The sequence below is a fragment of the Lithobates pipiens genome, unplaced genomic scaffold (genome assembly GCF_037356315.1).
Source record: "Lithobates pipiens isolate NorthernLeopardFrog02 unplaced genomic scaffold, aLitPip1_a1.2 Scaffold_8, whole genome shotgun sequence".
Lineage (NCBI taxonomy): Eukaryota > Metazoa > Chordata > Amphibia > Anura > Ranidae > Lithobates > Lithobates pipiens.
The window spans coordinates 58256343-58275568 of record NW_027507903.1 but is presented as its reverse complement, the minus strand read 5'-3'; the positions used below and the strand labels follow the sequence as shown (position 1 = coordinate 58275568).

General features: G+C 40.0%; 1 protein-coding gene across 1 annotated transcript in view; it reads left to right on the top strand.

Moving 5' to 3' along the window:
• ADAMTSL3 (ADAMTS like 3) overlaps positions 1-19226 on the top strand; it is a 712540-nt gene that overhangs the window by 495647 nt on the left and 197667 nt on the right. The window contains exon 8 of the mRNA XM_077470182.1: positions 14226-14300. Within this exon, the coding sequence (XP_077326308.1) occupies positions 14226-14300 (75 nt within the window). The remainder of the gene's footprint in view (positions 1-14225; positions 14301-19226) is intronic.

Sequence of the window (19226 nt, the reverse complement as noted above, 5' to 3'; positions counted from 1 at the left end):
TAAGTACGATCAGATTTTCTGACAACTTTGTCCGACTGTGTGTATGCAACAGTTTCGGACAAAATCCATCGGACAAAATCCGTCTGAGAAAATCCGACGGATTAGGTTGTCAGAATGTCCGACCGTGTGTACAAGGGCTAACACAATGGTGGTCCTGCACCCACTCTTCCATGCTGCCATCTTTGGATATCCTGCACATGTGCAGATGTGCCAGAAGTCTCTGCCAAGCCTTTGGGACCCATCAAAGACTTGTGGCACAGATTGACACTTCCAGGAGTGTCAATCTCCTGTTTCTCTTGCTGTAATTAGTTCTTCCTCCCACTGAACTGTGTCCTGCTACTAAGTCTTATGCTACTATGCTACAGAGACTTGGGTGGGATGAGCATGATTTCACTTCATTTAAGCTGTTTGAGGCATCACAAGTAGAGCAACCGATTCACTTTAGTTTCTTCTTCTCCAGGATGAATACATTCAGTTCAGCTAATCCTTTCTCATATTTAAGGTCATCCACATATCTTATTCGTTTGGTTGCCTTTCCCTAACTATTTACAGTGTCACAAAAAATATGTCTTACTAATGAACTAAGCCACACTGTTGTTAAAGGGGAACTTTAGCCTAACCCATTGATGGTCCTGAACCCACTCTTCCATGCCACCATCTTTGAATATCCCGCACATGTACAGATGTGCCAGAGGTCCCTGCCAAGCTTTTGGGACCCAGCAAAGACCTGTGGCACATCTGGGCAAACTGGGTATTCCCACATCCATACCTAGGACCTTAATATCTGTGGCCTCTGCGAGCATGTGTGGAAATTCCCAGTGTGCCTTGTAGGTCGCTGCTCACTCCTAAAGACCTGTGGCACATCTGTTCATTTGGGCATACTCTTGGTACATATACCACCAGTAAAACTGGAATGTGTGACTTTGACATCAAGGGAACCATGTGGGGGAGGGCCCTATGTAATTTTTGCCTAGGCAAGAAAGCAGGAAATGCAACACTAAAGAGGTTAAAAACCTTTCAAAATTAGGAAATTATTATCCAATTGCGGAAGCAGAAGGAGCAAAAAAAAATGATATTAATGGGTGTAGATCTGTTTTAAGTCAAAAAATTGTATGTGCTTCTCAGTGTGTAAGGTGTCAACAACCGTATACTATGTTTTACCCATGTATTATAGCGCTCCCTTTATGCAGAAAAAATATGCTTTTACAGGACAGTCAGCTGATGAGAAAATACTCCTAGAACACAGCAAACACTGTACCGTCCACTCGTATACAGCATTCCCTTTTATGGCCTTCCTTTAGCAAGGTTTCCCATCTGTAAGCATGAGCATAATCTTACATCAGCTTGAAAACATTACAAATGAGTCAGCCAGCCGAGGCACTCAACATGGTTGTGTCAGGTGATAAGTTTGATAAATACTCTGCCTGCCTATTGATATGGCTCCAGAAGGCTCAATACCGCAAACATGGACCTTGTCAAACAAAATATTTTTGTGTTTTATTCAGTGTGACATATGAAGTGAATGTTGTAATTAGCTTGTCTGGGACTCCCAGAGCATTTATACGTAATGTCCAGTACATGAACATGTGTTAATGTTCCTGCTAACAGCACACATTTGTGTATCCTGCAGTGTGCAGAGAGAATTTGGTGGACAAGAATTATGCTGGCTATATAAATGGGCTGTTTTGTATTAATAAATTATAATTTAGAAGAATGTTCCTGGAAGTTTTCCATGTGTTAAAAACAGGTGCAAACAAGATTTAAGTTAGTGAACTAAAATTGGCTGTCAAGACATTTACCATAGAGGATATTTGGATTCGGATTCCGAACTTGGTCTGAGCCCAGTTCGCCCAAACCCACTGAAAGCTGTCACAATGGGGGTTATTTACAAAAGGTAAATCCACTTTGCACTGAAAGTGCACTTGGAAGTGCAGTCGCTCTAAATCTAAGGGGTAGATCTGAATCATGTGCAAGCTAAAATGCTGTTTTTTATTTTCCTTGCATGTCCCCTCGGATCTACAGCGACTGCACTTGCAAGTGCACATTCAGTGCAAAGTGGATTTGCCTTTAGTAAATTAACCCCATTATCTCGTTTAGTGCTGGGACAAGGTCATCTAGTGCTCAGGGCTAAGATGCCAAGTTCCACCCCCTCCTCTCTCAATGGGGGTGCCGATAATCATCTCTAGTAGCTGGGAGGGATATATGATACTAGCACTAAACCAGTGGCAAACTGACACCCTGCTGAGAGAGAGTTTTGAAAAATCATGGACTTTTTAGGCACCCCCCCCCCCCCCCCCACCACCACCACAATTGAATAAAGTGAAACAATCAGCGCTACCTGGTATACTAAAACACAAACAAACTAAATCAGTGACCTGTATACTAAAACATACGTAAATCTAAAAAATAATAATGAATAATAATAACTATGAAATCTAAAAATATGAAGTAACTGTTACACCTGTCAGTGATTCACTACACCAAACAAATAGTAAATTGCATATATAAGGGGTGCAGCGCTATTCTCATACAACCCACTGAACTATGCATACAGTGTGGGTTATTTACAAAAGGCAAATCCACTTTGCACTGAAAGTGCACTTGGAAGTGTAGCCACTCTGAATCTAAGGGGTAGAACTGAAATGAGGGGAAGCTCTGCTGATTTTATCATCCAATCATGTGCATTGCTGTTTTTTATTTTCCTTGCACGCCCCCCACGGATCTACAGAGACTTTATTTTCAAGTGCACTTGCAATGCAAAGTGGATTTTCCTTTAGTAAATAACCCCCAATGCATCACACTTAATTAATCTGTGACTTGATAAAACACAAATTGAAAAATACCATAAAATAAACATATAATCAAAGTCTTTATAATGTCCACAGATGACCTTAGACAGATTACTGATGGGATAGTTTGTGTGGCAGGCTAATTTTAGAGTCCTATATGGAAGAATAGGTGACCTGCCAAGAGAGATTTACTGGTTCTTTAGAACATAAATACCTGAATGCACATTACCAGTTGGACTAGAGTTTTCCTTATAATTTTATTTTATTTTTGACCAGCCCATTTTTGGAATTTTGTGTGACATTATGTCCAATTTGCTTTTTTTCCTCCCTTTTTTTGTTTTGATCCAATACACACAAAGGGAATAAACATGTGTATAGCAAAACATGTGTTACTGCAATACTTTTCTTTGAGAAATACTTGATTTTCTGGAAAAAATTCTGGGGTGCCAACAATTTCGGCCATGACTGTATATATATATATATATATATATATATATATATATATATATATATATATATATATATTATTTATTTTTTATTTATTTTTTTACTATACATTGGTGGCCAGCCTACGTTTTAGCCTGAATTTACTTCTGGATTTACTTTATATCATTAATCATTTACCAAAGTCACTGGTAGCTGAATGTGGTGAAAAGGTTGGATTTCTGCCTATAGTGTGTGTCTTGAGGGTACCCTAATCTTGGGTTTACATTAAAGCACAGGCTTTGCTAGTGATTGCTAGTGAAATGTACTTAAGTGTATTAAGCAAATCCCAGCCTGCAATGGGAGTGTTGTACGTGTCATGCAGCAGTTTGGGCTCCCATAAATTCCCAGTGTTGTGCTCTTCTCTCCCAAGGAAAACATCTCTACAACCAAGTAATATGTCTTACTAGGTGTAGGTCTGTGAAGATTACGATCGCTCACATGAAAGTCTGCTGCTGGAGCCTCCTCTATGATAAATTGATAGCCGACTGGAAAGCTGGAAATAACCAGTGTGGTTGAAAGTGGTTTTAGAAAGTGACTCCGCTGAGTATTTGGCCAAGACGTATCTTTGTAGTGGCAGGGTTCCACTCCTGGCTGGCATGCGTTTGGTGAACGTGACTCTTATCCTTTGACTAAGAGCATGTTTGTGAAAGCCTAATAGCATGTCAAGAGCTCCAGGCATGAGGTCTGTCTCCACTGACGCTAGACAGATGAAGAAAACCTGTTTGTACAAGAGTGTTTACTGAAGCATATAAGCTCTTTATTTTTATTACTATGCTTTACAAAACAAGAACTCTTGTGTAGGGTTACAACAGGCGACAGACCAGTGCAGAGGTACCACCAAAAAAGACACACCTGTATTTCCTGATAACCAGGATAAGGCTAAACTCCAGATAGGCAAAAAAAAGTTTTTTCAGGAATGTATTAAAAAAATAAAATAATTTGAGGCCTTTTTATACGTTATCGTAACGTGCAGTAGAACACATATTGCAATGCTCATTACTGCACGAACCATGCTACATTGCCTTTTATTTAGAATAGCACCCCATTACACTACTGCGGTAGCAGACAGCACACCCGCACTACAATGTACATGATGTGGCTCACTGTATTCTAAAAAGAGTCATGTCTTTTTGCTTTGTGTGTTAAGTTTCACTGCTAGCCTATTTAAAATGAATGGGCTGTCACAATGCTGGCGTGATTTAACACATATGCACGTTGCGTTAATGTATGCGCATTAACCACTTCAATCAGTCTGGAAGATTTACCCCCTTTCCTGACCAGGACGTTTTTTGCAATACAGCACTGCGTTACATTAACTGACAATTGCACGGTCGTGCGACGCTGTACCCAAATAAAATGTATTTCCCTTTTTCCCACAAATAGAGCTTTCTTTTGCTGTTATTTGGTCATCTCTAAAGTTTTTATTTTTTATATAAAAAAAAAACGACCGTCAATTTTGAAAAAAAAAAAATATTTTTTACATGCTATAAAACATATCCAATAAAAAAGTCTTCATCAATTTAGGCCAATATGTATTCTGCTACATATTTTTGGTAAAAAAAAATCCTATTAAGCGCATATTGATTGATTTGCACAAATGTTATAGCGTCTACAAACTATGACTGCAATATTGCAGTGGACAATTCAGATACCTAACTGATACTTTTTTGAGGACCAGTGACATTATTACAGCGATCAGTGCTAAAAATATGCACTGTTACTGTACTGACACTGGCAGTAAAGGGGTTAACATCAGGGGTGATAAAAGGGTTAAATCTGTGCCTAGCTGCTGATTCAGTGTAGTGGGGGAGGTGCTTTTACTAGTGAAAGTCACGCATCAGTTTTTCTACTTTCCAGGAACACAGGATCCATGCCTTCTGTACTGACAGAACAGCAATCTGCCTTTTTTACATACTGTAGGCAGACTGCTGTTCTGCCTGTGTACTGAACGAATAATGGGTGCCAGTGGACATCGGGTCCATAGGACCCGCTGTGTAAAATCACAGGAGTGAGCCGCCGGCAGCAGGCCCTTGTGCCCGATACCAAGAAGTGCATGATCATGTATATATAAATGTGTTCCTGCATAGCGCAGCCATCCTGTAGCAGTAAATGCTATGGGATGGTCGGCATGTGGTTTTGTGGATTTCCTAAAAGCAAATAGACCATTCACTTTGCAGATACAGTTGCTTCAGAGCTTAGTAAAATACATTTAGCATCACTTGCAAAAATACCCAATCTCATTCAAAGAAAACCCTGCACTCAGTATATAGCACACCCCTCAACCCTAAACTCAGTACATAGCATGCCCCTCAACCCTCTGTATCTAATGCACCCCTCAACCCTCCATTCTGTAGCACACTCCTCAACCCTGACCCTGTATGTAGCAGACACCTCAACCCTCCATTCTGTAGCACATACCTCAACCCTCCACTCTGTACACAGCGTGGTCCTCAACCCTGCACTCTGTATGTAGCACCTCAACCTTCCATTCTGTAGAGCACTCTTCCACCCTGTACTTTGTATGTAGCACTAACCTCAACTCTCCATTCTGTAGCACACTCCTCAACCCTGCACTCTGTATGTAGCTCACACCTCAACCCTCCACTCTGTACACAGCGTGCTCCTCAACCCTGCACTATGTATGTGGTGCTCTCCTCAACCTTCCATTCTGTACACAGCGCGCTCCTGAACACTGCACTCCATTTGTAGCGCACACCTCAACCTTCCATTCTGTAGAACACTCCTCAACCCTGTACACTGTATGTAGCACACACCTCAACCCTCCACTCTATGCATAGTGCACTCGACAAACCCTAATTTACGTAATTTGTAATAAAAACATCTTTGCCATTCTAAAACTTTCCTCCAACCACTTTGCATATTATTTTATATATACTGTGATTCTGTACTTGCCAAATATACTCCAGAAATCTCCTTCCACTGTCTGGCTGCAACCATTTTAACCGTGGGCAGCTGAAGCTGCTGCCTGTTCACTTCCTGGATAGAGACACAGAGGCACACCTCCAGCTCTGCAGCCCTGCAGCTCTCAATGGGCCTCTTATGACTCATCACCCCTCCCTTCCTGGCAAACTCTCACGAGAGTGAGAGAGAGATCTGTGCATGATGTCATAAGCCTAGGCTTTTTACCAGACAAGAAACCGGAAGTGGGCTGTATAAGGTATTTATTGGCAGACAAAAAAATGTTTTACTATCCAAAGTTAAAACAACAAGGACAGAAGATTTGTTAGATGGAAAGTTTAGAAAAATGACTGAAGGTCCGCTTTAAGTGTCCCTCATTCTGAAGTTCAAAAGTTGGGAGGTATGCTTTTGAATTTGTGTTGAATTGTTTAAACAACAGGCCAGGCTGTTGTGTAATGTGTAATATGTGGCTTTATATTTAATTGGTGTAACAGGTCATACAAACGAAGAATTAAACATCTTTTTAGAAAGTAGCATATCATGCTTACTAAATAACTTTACAAAATCAACACCTATAGCTTATTTCATCTTTATATTTGTCTAGTGTGAAGAAGTGAATACTATGTGCTACCAACTACACATGGCAGTTGCTTGCTTATTTAATGAGCTGAATTCTTTCCTCTGTGTATTCAACAGTTAGAACCTGACGTAGGGCGGTGTTTCATAAGATAGGAAATAGGAAATAAGCAACAGGTGTGACAGATTAATTACTTCCTCAACAGCCTCAATAATAACTAGAGAATCACAAAGGAATGGTCTGTCCTATGGTCTATGCATTTCAAGTAAAGTATACATTTTCAATAATAAGTAAATGTCATAAAAACAATTTTAGGACCCAATTAATTAGCCTATAACTGTGTTAGATTGTGCTTACTGTATAGAGCACTAACATTAAAAGGAAGGAAAAAATTATCAACTTTGCAAGGAGCTGGCAACCTTTTCCAGTTCAGGACAAGTGCTTCCTTACAGCCAAAATTGGTTAAAATGAAAGGTTCTGTACACATAATAGCTCAGAGTTCAAATTTTTTAACATGGAGTTAAAATGCACATGTACATAACCCTTAGCCATCAGACTTCACCAACACTTCAAAATTGTAAGTTTCAATTGCAGATGTGGAGGACACAAATTAGTCTCTGAGCTGGTATTGTACCTGGCTGACGAAGGGTTACCCTTCCAGGCTTCACTAGAAACCTCACCATTACTGGTTAGGGCAACTATTACTGTTTAACTGTGAACTGGTCTAAATCAACCCTCTTTTGTGTTTACTTACCATTATCCATTCCCATGAGCATAAGCTTACTTCCTCTCATGGATACCTTTAAATATTTAGGGGTTGTTATCACCAGAAACAACAGAGATTTTATTCCTTTGAACGTTCACTCTGAAAATTTCTGCCTGGGCTAGTCGACCACTAGTCCCAGAGCGTATCAGTTTTTTTAAAAGGATACTGCTTCCTAAGATTTTGTATGTTCTTCTACAATCCTTTTTTCTATCTCCCATTGTCCTTTTTTTTTTTTTAATTCAGTGGCCTTATGATTGAAATTGTTTGTAATCATAAACACTCTTAGCTTCTATTTAGGAATATTATAAACATGTTCAACCGGGAAGGGGGGTGGGCCTGGCTCTTCCCTGTCTGCACGGATATATGTAGCAGCACAACTTTCTCAAGTTGCCCACTGGTTTTGGAAGAATAATATAGGGACCTAAACTGCTATAAAGCAAAAATGGTACCCCCCCCCCCCCTACACCCTGTATATTCAAGCAGGCCATATGTCTCTGGGAATGGACAAAAACCTATAATTCTATTTAATTTGATCATTACTCTAAGTTACCACTCTAAGATAAGCAAGGCAGGCCAAGGGGATTTGGTTTGGGTCACATTGTCAAAGACTGTGCCCTCAAGTCCTACTCTCAACTACTCATTTCGTAACTTGTCCCAAAACTATTATTTTGATTTCTTACAGCTTAGTTATGCAGTCCAAACTCAACAATGTATCACTATAACAAATGACTACTCATTAACACAAATCATTTTATATCTAATTGAATGCCTAAATTCAAGATCTGATTGGATGCTTGCTCCCCCTCACCCTGTAGGTCTGTGTCTTGGGAGTCCTACAGGACTTGACATTACCCTTAACTTCACTCACACTCCTACACAAACTTTTATTTCATGTCAGAAAAATAGTGATCCTTTATTGGATGTCTCCAATTCATCCTTGGACAGCACAATGGGTGAAGCTCTAGTCTAGAGTGATGGATTACCAGTTCATTTACACACATTGAGGTTATCCTGTATGTTATGAAAAAGTAGGAACGATGGTTGACTAAAACCTCAGACATGCTATCTCCATCACTGTGTTGCTCTTCTTCCTATTCGTTCATTCATGTACAATAAATGGCAAATATACTTCAGTTTAATGTTTGTCATAGTTTGAGGGTTGAATTTCATTGTACTGATACTTATTACAGATGTATGTATAGTTATCGCACTGTGGTAAATAACAAAAGCAAATGTAATGTACTTTTTTGCTACACCATATAGTGCTTCAAATACTGAAAACAGACACCAACCACATCATGGATTTTTGTATACAATATATATTATAAGAGATGTATGCTAGAGCATCAAAGTTGTTTTGTTGTTGCAGTTGTTTAACCACTTCAGGACCGCCGTATTGCCAATGTACGTCAGCACAATGGCACAGGCAGGCACAATCACGTAGATGTACGTGATTGCCTTCCAGCGGGTGGGGGGTCCAATCGGACCCCCTCCCGTTGGATACGACGGTCCGGTTCCCTCCAGGAGTGCTCCGTGATGAGGGGATGGCCGTTCGTTTTCGGCCACCCCCTCTGGATCGCTCCTGGCCAATGAGAAGCTTCCTCCCCTGTGTATTGTTTACACAGGAAGGAGGAAGTGATGTCATTCTCCTCGGGGCGGTCTTTTTGACCGGACTACGAGGAGAAGACTAATAGTAAGTGTGCACCAACACTACACTGACATGTAGGTACACACAGGCACACAAACCCCCCCCCCCCCCGATCCCCCCCCCGATCCCCCCCGCCCCCCCCCCCCCCCCCCAGTCACAGTGTCACTGATTGCATTGATCATTTCTTTACTGATCAATGCATTCAGTGTCAGTTGTGACAGTAAAAACTGTCAGGACAGTTAGTGTTAGGTCCAGGGTAGCCCCCTATCACCCCCCAATAAAGATTTAACCCCCTGATTGCCCCTAGAGTTAACCCTTTCACCCCCTTTTGCCAGTGTCACTAAGCGATCATTTTTCTGATCGCTGCATGTGTCGCTAGTGTCGCTAGGTAGCTAGTTATTTTTTTAGGTTCACCGCCAGGTGTTTATATCGCTAGGTACCCCAATATACTACCCAATAATGTTTTTAACCCCCTGATTGCCGCTAGTTAACCCTTTCACCCCCTTTTGCCAGTGTCACTAAGCGATCATTTTTCTGATCGCTGCATGTGTCGCTAGGTAGCTAGTTATTTTTTTAGGTTCACCGCCAGGTTTTTATAGCGCTAGGTACCCCGATATACTACCCAATAATGGTTTTAACCCCCTGATTGCCGCTAGTTAACCCTTTCACCCCCTTTTGCCAGTGTCACTAAGCGATCATTTTTCTGATCGCTGCATCAGTGTCGCTAGTGTCGCTAGGTAGCTAGTTATTTTTTTAGGTTCACCGCCAGGTTTTTATAGCGCTAGGTACCCTGATATATTTTTTTTTTGTCATTATTCAATCATTATTCAATCCCTTAGGACAAAAAAAATAAATATTCAATGGGCTCAACATACCCATCAGCAATTTCCTTGGGGTGTCTACTTTCCAAAATGGGGTCATTTGGGGGGGATTTGTACTGCCCTGCCATTTTAGCACCTCAAGAAATGAGATCGGCAGTCATAAATTAAAAGCTGTGTAAATTCCAGAAAATGTACTCTAGTTTGTAGACGCTATAACTTTTGCGCAAACCAAAAAATATACGCTTATTGACATTTTTTTTACTAAAGACATGTGGCTGAATAAATTTTGCCCTCAATGTATGACTAAAATTTAGTTTATTCGATTTTTCTTATAACAAAAAGAAGAAAATATCTTTTTTTTTCAAAATTTTCGCTCTTTTTCCATTTATATCGCAAAAAAAAAAAATCGCAGAGGCAATCAAATACCATCAAAAGACAGCTCTATTTGTGGGAAGAAAAGGACGCAAATTTCGTTTGGGTGCAATATTGCATGACCGCGCAATTACCAGTTAAAGAAGCGCAGTGCGAAATTGGAAAAAGACCTCTGGTCCTTAAGGTGTTTATTGGTCCGGGGCTGAAGTGGTTAATAGAACAAGACTTACCTGACCAGCTGCCCCTAACCTAGAACATTAATGTAGAATGTCCCTACCTGCATAGACAAGACAGGATATGACTCTAAAAAGGAGTGTAAAAGAGGACACTTAGGCCGCGTACACACGGGCGGACTATCCGTCCAACTAAGTCCGTCAGACAATCCGACAGACAGTCCGTCCTACTTTTGAATGAACAGACTTGACCACACACGACGAACAGACAGTCCGCTGAAAGCTTGCGCGATGACGTGTACGGCACGTACGACGGGACTAGAAATACGACGTCCAATACACTGCAATGCAACCTTCGGCCGTGTAAATCCTTTCTGAGCATGCGCCATACTTAGTCCGTCGAACTAGCCTACTCACGAGCGGACTGTCCGCTGAAACCAAGTTTGGACGGACAATATCACGGAAATTCCGAAAGACTTAGTCCGCCAGACTGTCTGCTGGAAAAAGTCAGCTGAAGCCCACACACGAGCGGATTGTCCGCTGAAACACATTTCAGCGGACCAAGTCCGTCAGACAGTCCGCCCGTGTGTACGCGGCCTTAGTCCTAGAGAAAAGTGGGGGGAGACTTGAAATACTATTTGTTGGCATACATTGTACATGTAAATGATGACATTGCCTTCTGAAATGTGTGCTACAGTACCCATTAAGATGTACAGTTATAATCTTCATTGTCAGGCCAAGCTCAGGAGAGGTCTGATATGTAGACCAGTTGCATGAATTTAAAGCACAAGAGAGCTGCAGCATCCTGTATAAGAAGAGATTCACGCTCTTACCACCTAATACTTTTGAATAAAGTGCATTGTTAATATTATTTTAACTGTATTTTAATTTCCTTGTACTGATGGATCACCTTCACTACATCAGACTGGAATTGTGAAAGGGACAGACGCATGGCTATGCATAAAAAGACATATCCTTTGCGGGGGGACATGCTTGTGGGGGACATTATTTCATTAATCTATTACATTATTTCACCGTCAACCTGCAATTTTACAATGTGGCTAAATCAGAACTATTTAATAATAAATAAGACATTTATTTTTCACTTTATGGCCAAAAGAATAGCCATCACACCTACTTTAGCTTGTCGGACATCCCATTCCAAAGCCATGGTCGCAATACTGTATATGGATTTGGCGCCTCTTCTGGAAAACTTTAAACAATATTTTAAAGTGTAGCTGCTAACCCAAAAGAGCATTTGTGAGTTCAGGTAATGATGTTGGATGAGAAGACCTGTCTCACAGTCAGTTTCCTAATTTTTTCCAAAATTGATCTAGGGTTGAGCTCAGGGCTCTGTACAGGTCTTCGCACCAAACTTAAATTCTCTAAATAACTCTAAATGTTGCTCTATAGACCTGACTATGGGCACAGTCATGTTGGCACAGAAAAGGGCCTTCTCCAATTCAATACCAGAAATAATTATATTGTACGCTGTAGTATTAACAGTGCTCTGGCCCTGTACTGTATGCTCTACCATTAATAATATCCTTTATTGGGAACACCTGAACTCAATCATTTTAGAGGGGTGTCTACATACTTATGGACATATAGCAGGCTATAGATTCAGTTGTTTAATGACTTTCATTATGAGACTTACTGTATGTATTTATATATGTGTGTATATATATATATATATATATATATATATATATATACAGTGGGGAAAATAATTTTTGATCCCCTGTAGATTTTTTAAGTTTGCCCACTTACAAAGAAATAAAGGGTCTATAATTGTTATCATAAGTGTAATGTAAATGATAGAGACAGACTATCAACTACAAATCCAGAAAAGAACACGCAATACAAATGTTATTTGCAGTTCAGTGAGTAAAATAAGTATTTGATCCCCTACTAACCAACAATAATTCTGGCTCCCACAGACTGGCTACAGTATGTGCTCATGTGGTACACAGATTAGTCCTGTCAATTAAACAGGGTGCTCCAATCGACAACTCGTTATGTGAATATAAGACACCTGTCCACAGAATCTCTTTCTTTCATTTAAGCCTTACAATTATAGAAAAGACCAAATAACTGTCAAAGGATGTCAGGGACAAGATTGTAGACCTGCACAAGGCTGGAATAGGCTACAAGACTATCAGCAAAAAGCTTGGTGAGAAAGAGACAACTGTTGGAGTGATTATTCGCAAATGGAAGAAATACAAAATAACCATCAATTGCCCTCCGTCTGGATCTCCATGCAAGATTTTGCCTCATGGGGTAAGGATGATTATGAGAAAAGTGCAGGCTCAGCCCAAAACTACATGTGAGAAGCATGTGAATGATCTCAAGGCAGTTTGGGCACAGTCACCAAACAAACCATTGGTAACCCAATACGCCACCACGGATTGAAATCCTGCAGGACCCATAAGGTTCCCCTCCTCAAGAAGGAACATGTACAGGTCCGTCTGAAGTTTGCCAATGAACATCTAAATGATTCAGAGAAGAATTGGGAGAAAGTGTTGTGGTCAGATGAGACCAAAATTGAGCTCTTTGGCAATAACTCAACTTGGAGTGTTTGGAGAAAGAAAAATGCTGACTATGACCCTAAGAACACCATCCCTACCGTTAAGCACAGAGGTGGAAACATTATGCTTTGGGGCTGTTTCTCTGTTTCTATGGATGGGGCCATGTATTGTAAAATCTTGAATGAGTACCTTCTTTCCATCTTTCCTGAAGATGGGTTGTGGATGGGTCTTCCAGCATGACAATGATCCAAAGCATACCACCAAGGCAACAAAGGAAGGGCTCAAGAAGAAGCACATTAAGGTCATGGAGTGGCTTAGCCAGTCTCCAGACCTTAATCCTTTAGAAAATTAATGGAGAGAGCTGAAACTTTGAGTTGCCAGTCGACAGCCAAGAAACCTTACAGATTTAAAGATCTGTAAAAAAAAAGGGTGGACCAAAATCCCTCCTGAGATGTATGCAAACCTGTTTTTTTGTTTGATATTCTATTGCTTTCATTTAAAATACACCTATGATAACAAATCATAGACCCTTCATTTCTTTGTAAGTGGGCAAACTTACAAAATCTCCAGGGGATTAAATATTTTTCTCCCCACTGTATATTTGCCTGTGTGAATACTAGTTGCAAGTTCAGGAACTTAGATGCATGGGTCAGTCTTATCACATTAACTAAAAGAGCCAGCAACCATATTCTTCCCCGCAGTGATGAACTACATATATATGCTAGAACTCAAGCTATAATGTAATAATCTTCCTGTCATTACCAAAATGTGATGGCCATAGAAAGAGTGATAAGGGTTTTTGCAATGTTTTCCTTTTTCTTCCAAATTGGAAAGTCTTTTTTAAGGTTTGTAACTCAAAACACAGCATTCCTTTCCCCATTAAAAATCATATATTCTGCAGACATCTCTTTTTCCAAATATGTGTTTCCTTTTAAGAAATTGTGGAAGGCCTGGATGTTATTTTGTCCTCAGCTTTGACTTTGGAAAAAAAATTGTAGTTTCTGCCACAGCTAGATGCTCTTCTAATGAAAAATGCATACACCTGTGTTATTATTCAGTCACATAGCCCACAGCACTGCTCCAGTCACACGATACTCTCCACATCTGTCTCCACCAGTGTAACGTCTTGTTTTTTTCTTTCCATAGGAGAAGAGACAGTAATTGCTGTACCGCATGGAAGTCGCAGTGTGAGAATTACAGTAAAAGGACCAGCCCACGTTTGTATGCACTATTTTAAGATGTATTTTACATACAGTATACTATATATATATATATATATATATACATACAGTTCTGTTTCATCATGTTGCAAAGGTTTGTGAGTGCAAGAAATGCATATTCCTTGCCTCTAGAAGGAGCATTCAGCAATATGATGCTGATTTTGTTGTTAGTGAATGGGTTAACAGGATTGTGGACACCTGTTTTCCAGCTCTCCTGGAAGTTCTGAGGTTAGAGGGATTAGCTGTAATTACTAAGCGGTGATCCGCCACGATCCTCTGTCCTTGGGAACGCCAAGCAGAGTGACTCTCCAGCAATGAAGAGATCACTTTCTAAATTTGAACCACATACTTTAGCACTCAACACTTGGCTTCCAAGCCTGGTAAATAAAATCTTTATGAAACATTGGCACCAGTGACTACTCAATGGGTGGCAAAAAACAGTGCTATCAAACCAGTAAATTAATGGACACAAGCAGCAAGTGTTATGTCTCATGCTCTTTTTTTCCAATAGATTTAATTTCCATGTGAAATGCCACCACACCCTTGTTCCATGAGAGCAAGCGCCAACGGGCCTTTGCTGCAAAACACAGCTGACTCCTCTTTAGTAGAAGAGAACCATATATGTGCAAGCTAACATCTTCCCTATTGCAGTTAGAGTATAAAAACTGTGGTAGCATACCTATGGGTACATATTAATTTACACTACTACCTACCTATTTGTGCAGCTAAAAGTAGAAAGTAATTAAAACTGTGCTTTGCCAAAGAATGGTAAAAATAGGTTCACTTTAATGCCCACTTTAACCCTCCTGTATGTTCTCACTCTTCATACAACCTTGAGTTCATTCGCTGGTAGGAGTGAATTAAAACTAATATTTCAAGGTATGGAGGTGCATGTGACACACTCCACTTCCTCTCATGTGACAACAACAGTGCTTAGTGATTGGCCTAGTTCTGTCCTGCGTATGCTCCAAGTCTATCACAGGTAGAGCTTACCCAGGGCTTTTCTTCTCCCTCCAGCAAATGGAGTTGCTGGAAACAAAGAGAAGGTAAGTACTAGATGCTGTTAGGGTCAGCACGGGCAAAGCACATGTTAGCTTTAGCTCCATGTTTTTTTTTTAATAAAAAATGTATTGATTCTGGAGAATAGAGTCTAAATATGATTTTTTTTTATTTATAATAAATTATATATGTGTGTTTCCCATTGCCCTTACAGTTTGAATAGCCATACAGTACTTGTAGACTTTCTAAGTTCCATTTCAGTGAATTTTGAAAATCCAAATTAACCTATGTCTTAGTTAAGCTGAGTAAATATATAATTAGGGAGATCAGTGTCTTCCCAGACAATACTATGGCACACTGTTTTGCATGCTTATAGGGCCCCTAGTCACTTTTTAATATGTAATACACATAATGCATTGTCCATCTACTTTGATGGAACAAATGTACGTATACACAGATAGGCTCAAAAAAAATCCAGATTATGTTTTTGTTTTGTTTTTTATTACTCTTAAAGTTTTTTGAGTGCTACAAAAGAAATTAACAGAGATGGATAATTTACAGAGGAATATACCCACAAGGGCACATTCCTAACTTCCCAGTATAGCATTAAAAAAAAAAAAAAAAAAAAAAAAAAAAAATATATATATATATATATATATATATATATATATATATATATATAAAGAAAATAGAAAGATGTAATTCTTGTATTGTATCAAACACTGATACCACAAGAGAGAGTTTGGGTCAGCTGTGAAATAGTATATATAGAGTAAAACTCTTGAGGGACACTTGTGAGGGCTGGGCAAGAAAAGAGGTCTGAAGGATAGAATTGGCTAAGAGAAAGGGAAAAGTAAAGATTAGAATGGAAAAAAGGGGTTAGTCAGAATAAGAGAGGCTTAAAATGAAATAGCATAACTCAGAGTTTGCTCTGACATATTGAAAAGGGGATAGAATGAGTAGAGAAATGTAAGAATGTCTTGGGCTGACAGAACAGTGGCAAGGCGATTTAAAATTCACAGGGATGCATAAATGTAAAGATGGTTTATTTGAGTAGAAACAAAGTAAACAATAAGTGGTGCAGAATGGTTGATAATGCCAAAAGGAACAGTTAAAAGATATGTAAAGTAATTTTTTTTTAAAGTGTTGGTTATAGTGCGGAAGGGTTAAATTTCTGTCCTTGTTTCTGTCCCATGGACACAACAAAAAATCTCTCCAAAGAGAGGAAGGCGTCTCTTAAACTGGGCATACATGGACTGAAATTTTGCCGGTTCTGTAGGGACCGCCCAAATTTCAATACATACAGTACCTCACAAAAGTGAGCACACCTCTCCCATTTTTGTAAATATTTTATTCTACCTTTTCATGTGACAACACTGAAGAAATTACACTTTGCTACAATGTAAAGTAGTGAGTGTACAGCTTGTATAACAGTGTAAATTTTCTGTCCCCTCAAAATAACTCAGCACACCGCCATTAATGTCTGAACCGCTGGCAACAAAAGTGAGTGCACCCCTAAGTGAAAATGTCCAAATTGTGCCCAATTAGCCATTTTCCCTCCACCAGTGTCATGTGACTCATTAGTGTTACAAGGTCTCAGGTGTGAATGGGGAGCAGGTGTGTTTAAATTTGGTGTTTTCACTCTCACTCTCTCATACTGGTCATTGGAAGTTCAACATGGCACCTCAATGCAAACAGCTCTCTGAGGATCTAAGAAAAAATAATTGTTGCGCTATATAAAGATGGCCTAGGCTATAAGAATATTGCCAAGACCCGGAAACTGAGTTGCAGCATGGTGGCCAAGACCATACAATTGTTTGATACGACAGGTTCCACTCAGAACAAGCCTCGCCATGGTCAACTAAAGAAGTTGATTGCACGTGCTCAGCATCATATTCAGAGGTTGTCTTTGGGAAATAGACGTATGAGTGCTGCCAGCATTGCTGCAGAGGTTCAAGGGGTGGGGGGGGGGGGGGGGTCAGCCTGTCAGTGCTTAGCCTCTCCCTGAAGACTATTACATCAGAATTATCAATTTAATTGAGGCCTAAATTGATAGGTCTGGTGTAACAGTCAAATACTATCAGTGCTCAGTTTCCTCTGAAAATACTAGTTGCATAGCTGTGTTTGGCTTCAGTAATTCTGATTATTAATGTAACTGCTGGAGGTGGTGGGAGCAGGAGGGGTGGGGAGTCAAGTGCAGTGGTGGGAGAGGCGGATGGGTGTCAGCTTTTGTTGTGATGTGTCTGGGTCTCGTTGCGTGCAAATGCACAGTAGGAATCTATGATCCAAATGGCATGATTAATAGGATACATAAGAAAACCTTGATCTATTAAAACCTACTGTTTTTCTGTAGAGTAGGGAAGCCTAAACCAGGCCCTTAGCCTAAGCAACACAAAAGCTGAATTATATCATTGAAAATTAAAGATGACATGACCTTCTGGAGGTTGTTACTTGCATATAAGGGATAAATTAAAAGTATATGCATAACCAAAACTTTTTTTTTTGTATGGAAAATACATTTTTATTGCTGTTTATGGCATATCCCTGTTGGGTAGATTTCCCTTCTTTATTTGTCCTGATAACTATTAACATTGAGACAGAAAGTGATGGGAAAATCAACATTCAACTGTTGTCACTGAAACGAGAGTGGAAGGTACATCTACTGATTGAACATTAAGATGACCACAGTCTAAGAGGCGAATTTCCTCAATCTTGAAGAGCTTCCATCTTACATTCCTTATTTAATTTTTAGAGACAACACGTGAAAGGAAACCACCCCAATGGGGCAAAGCCAGTAAAAATAAATTCACATGGTTTTTAACCCCTCCCTATTCTATCCAAAACTAGAAAACAAAGTTGAACTGTCCATACACTTTAACCCTCAGCACTATTTAAAAAGAATAAGCAGAAAACCAGTCAAAATGAATAATAAATAATTAAATGAATAAAAATATAACCAGGAGATCATTTTGCCTAAGGGTGGCCATAGATGTCTTCATAAATTCAAATGATGCTCCACATTTAGAGCAACACTTATTGTGACATTTCTGAACTGCTAGGAGTTGATAATTGTTGTCTTAGACAGTGAGAAGCTCATTTTACTATAGAACACAGAGAGTTTCCATTTTCTTAGCAGGCCCAATACTTTTCTCTGTTATGGAGTAGTGGAAATAGTACCATGAATGCGTTATGTGTTTCAGTCAGCAGCAAACAAGCACCACTACATATACCTATGGACAGTCTCAAGCTGGCCATAGATGGCAACAGGCTGAGATTCTAACCATGGGTAGACTAAATGTACCCAAGTTGTAGCCGCTAGCAGTAATCACTGTTTTCTCCTGGTGGGGGTGGCTCATCCGACACCCACCCCCGCCTGGAGAACACAATGGCTTTATAAGAGTATGCTAGAAAATCGCTCCATCTATAACCAGATTTTAGAGACATACTTGAATACGCACCTACTCTATATTCCTATTAGCCCTTGTACACACGGTCAGAGAATCCGTCGGAATGTGTCCTATTGGACCGCGTTGTCGGATAATCCGACTGTGTGTGGTATGCATCGGACTGATTCAGTCGGAATATCCGTCGGACCCAATTTTCCAACTTGTTGGAAATATTTTCCGACAAACTGGTCCGATCGGACATACTCCGATCATGTGTAGAGAATTCCGATCAGACAAAGTGCCACGCATGCTCAGATCAAATTCCTACACCAAAGCTATTGGCTACTAGCCTGAACGTAGTCCCGTCGTAACAAAATAACGTCATCACATTCTGAATAATCGGATTTTCCGACAACTTGGTCCGACCGTGTGTATGCAACAGTTTCGGACACAATCCGTCGGACAAAATCCGTCGGACAAAATCCAACGGATTTGGTTGGCAGAATGTCCGACCGTGTGGGGGCTTAGAGTACAATAGATTT